This window comes from Coregonus lavaretus (genome assembly GCF_964263955.1).
Source record: "Coregonus lavaretus genome assembly, chromosome: 30".
Lineage (NCBI taxonomy): Eukaryota > Metazoa > Chordata > Actinopteri > Salmoniformes > Salmonidae > Coregonus > Coregonus lavaretus.
Genome location: NC_140017.1, coordinates 27,214,093 through 27,216,338, shown reverse-complemented (window position 1 = coordinate 27,216,338; position 2,246 = coordinate 27,214,093). Strand labels below are relative to the sequence as shown.

General features: G+C 41.5%; 1 protein-coding gene across 1 annotated transcript; it reads left to right on the top strand.

Annotated features, from left to right (window-relative positions):
- The first annotated feature begins 243 nt into the window (after positions 1-243).
- LOC311105626 (small nuclear ribonucleoprotein Sm D2-like) lies at positions 244-1,939 on the top strand. Its single transcript, XM_084147828.1, has 3 exons — positions 244-378; positions 1,159-1,338; positions 1,520-1,939. Coding segments are annotated over exons 1-3 (357 nt in total). The 5' UTR covers positions 244-376; the 3' UTR covers positions 1,695-1,939.
- Positions 1,940-2,246: the final 307 nt, after the last annotated feature.

Genomic DNA, 2,246 nt, shown 5'->3' with positions numbered 1-2,246 from the left:
GTGTGTTAAATGATGGTGTCCCATCCTTTCAGGTTGTTGGCCTGAGGTAGGACTAAATATATGTAAATAGTGGAGTAGGGTGGTGTTATTTATTTATTTATTTATTTTATTTTTGTGAGTGTAGTTTTAGATGGTAGGGTATATATATATATTTTTTTCAAGCAAAGTATAAGGGAGTTGTCCTCCAGTCTAGTAGGTGGCGGTAATGTAACATTAATTGGATGCCAACCGCCGTTAAACCTCATCGAAGAAGAATAAGTAGGAGCTGTGCAGACAACACACGAGTTTGGCGTTGGAGAGATTAAAGAAACTGGCAAAAATCTTACATATTTACTAGCTCATTTTCCTGCTAAAATCGCCATTCGTTGAAGAAAATATGTAAGTACTTTAAATTACCAGTGTGTGCATTGTTTAGATACAGTAAAACAGAGCCTTATCACTATGGAAAGATGTGTAGCTAAATTTGGCTAGCTGGTTGGCTAACGATAGCCAGTCATGATGACCTAACGTTACTAGCAATAGTAACTACTGTAGCTAGCTAACTAACATGTATTGTAGGTGACCCATGGTGATCATAATAAAAATAGGAAGTTATCAGCCAGCAAGCTAATACATATTGTCTTTGGCCACTTCATGTGAAACACTGGTCCTCTGTAGCTCAATTGGTAGACCCATGGGGCGGCGCACAATTGGCCCAGCGTCGTCTAGGGTAGGGGAGGGAATGGCCGGCAGGGGATGTAGCTCAGTTTGTAGAGCATGGCGTTTGCAACGCCAGGGTTGTGGGTTCGATTCCCACGGGGGATATGAAAAAAAATATATATAAGTAAAAATAATAATATAATGTAATGTATGCACTAACTGTAAGTCGCTCTGGATAAGAGCGTCTGCTAAATGACTAAAATGTAAATGTAAATGGCGCCTGTAACGCCAGGGTAGTGGGTTCGATCCCCGGGACCACCCATACGTAAAAATGTATGCACAGATGACTGTAAATCGCTTTGGATAAAAGCGTCTGCTAAATGGGATATTATTATTATATTATTATTTCCACTTTGTTAGCAGCTAACTGTTGGTCTGAATTAACGTTAGTTGTGTCAAGTCTCAATCATCATGTCGATCAACTCTGTTAACAATGAATATCCTCAATAATCCTTCAAGGAGCCTGTTAAATAAACCCAAGTCGGAGATGACTGCTGAGGAGCTCCAGAAACGCGAGGAGGAGGAGTTTAATACTGGTCCCCTGTCTGTGCTCACCCAGTCTGTCAAAAACAACACACAGGTCCTCGTCAACTGCCGAAACAACAAGAAGCTGCTTGGCCGTGTCAAGGCATTTGACAGGTATTTATGTAGCTAGGCCACTGTAGTTGGGAAGTCATCCATTGAAGTTAAATGGTTAATCACAAATGTCCAACAAATAGACACATTTTGTCATCACATGTTACCCATATCCCCCCCAAAGACTTGATTCATAATGCTTTTTTAGTTAACTGCATACATTTGTATTCCCCTCTCAATGCAGACACTGCAACATGGTCCTGGAGAATGTGAAGGAGATGTGGACAGAAGTTCCCAAGAGTGGCAAGGGCAAGAAGAAGTCCAAACCAGTAAACAAGGACCGTTACATCTCCAAGATGTTCCTGAGAGGAGACTCTGTGATTGTAGTGCTGAGAAACCCCCTCATCACAGGGAAATAGACTGTTCATTTGCCCACTTCACCTTTCTTTGTCAAAGAGATGATGACAGGCAGTGGGTGGGCTGTCATTATGTGAAAATGGTTTTGTTTTGGATCAGAGAGGTCGCTGAGCTGTGTGTTTTAGAATTTAGTGTGAGAAAATGATACCTTCACACTTTGGATTGCTGATTAGGATCATTCCTGGCGTTCTATTTTGTTTAGGGCGCTCATTTAGTTTTTCATTTTAATAATAAAAGACTAAAAGTGTTCAGTGTTGTGAATATGTCTACACACTCTTAGCCAGATGGATTCTTTACTGTATGTTCTATCTCAAATAGTTTCAGGCTCGAAAGCAAGGGATATGTTGGGATGAACAGAACTGACTCTTGACTTCTCTTTCTCCTTCTTCCTCTCCATCCTCTCACTCTCCTCTAGCCTGTTTCCCCTGGCAGAAGCTTGGGTGTCAGTGTTGATTTCAGGTGGCAGCGCTCAATATGTGACAAACTGCCGTTTAAAGACCCATACATTATAGATGAGACCAGATGTGCAGACCGTCACTTCACACCCCGCTCTG

Bases quoted from the DNA above. Each gene is read 5' to 3' on its own strand.
- LOC311105626 (XM_084147828.1), top strand. The intron at 1,339-1,519 runs GTATTTATGTAG...CTCTCAATGCAG, and splicing joins CGTGTCAAGGCATTTGACAG to ACACTGCAACATGGTCCTGG.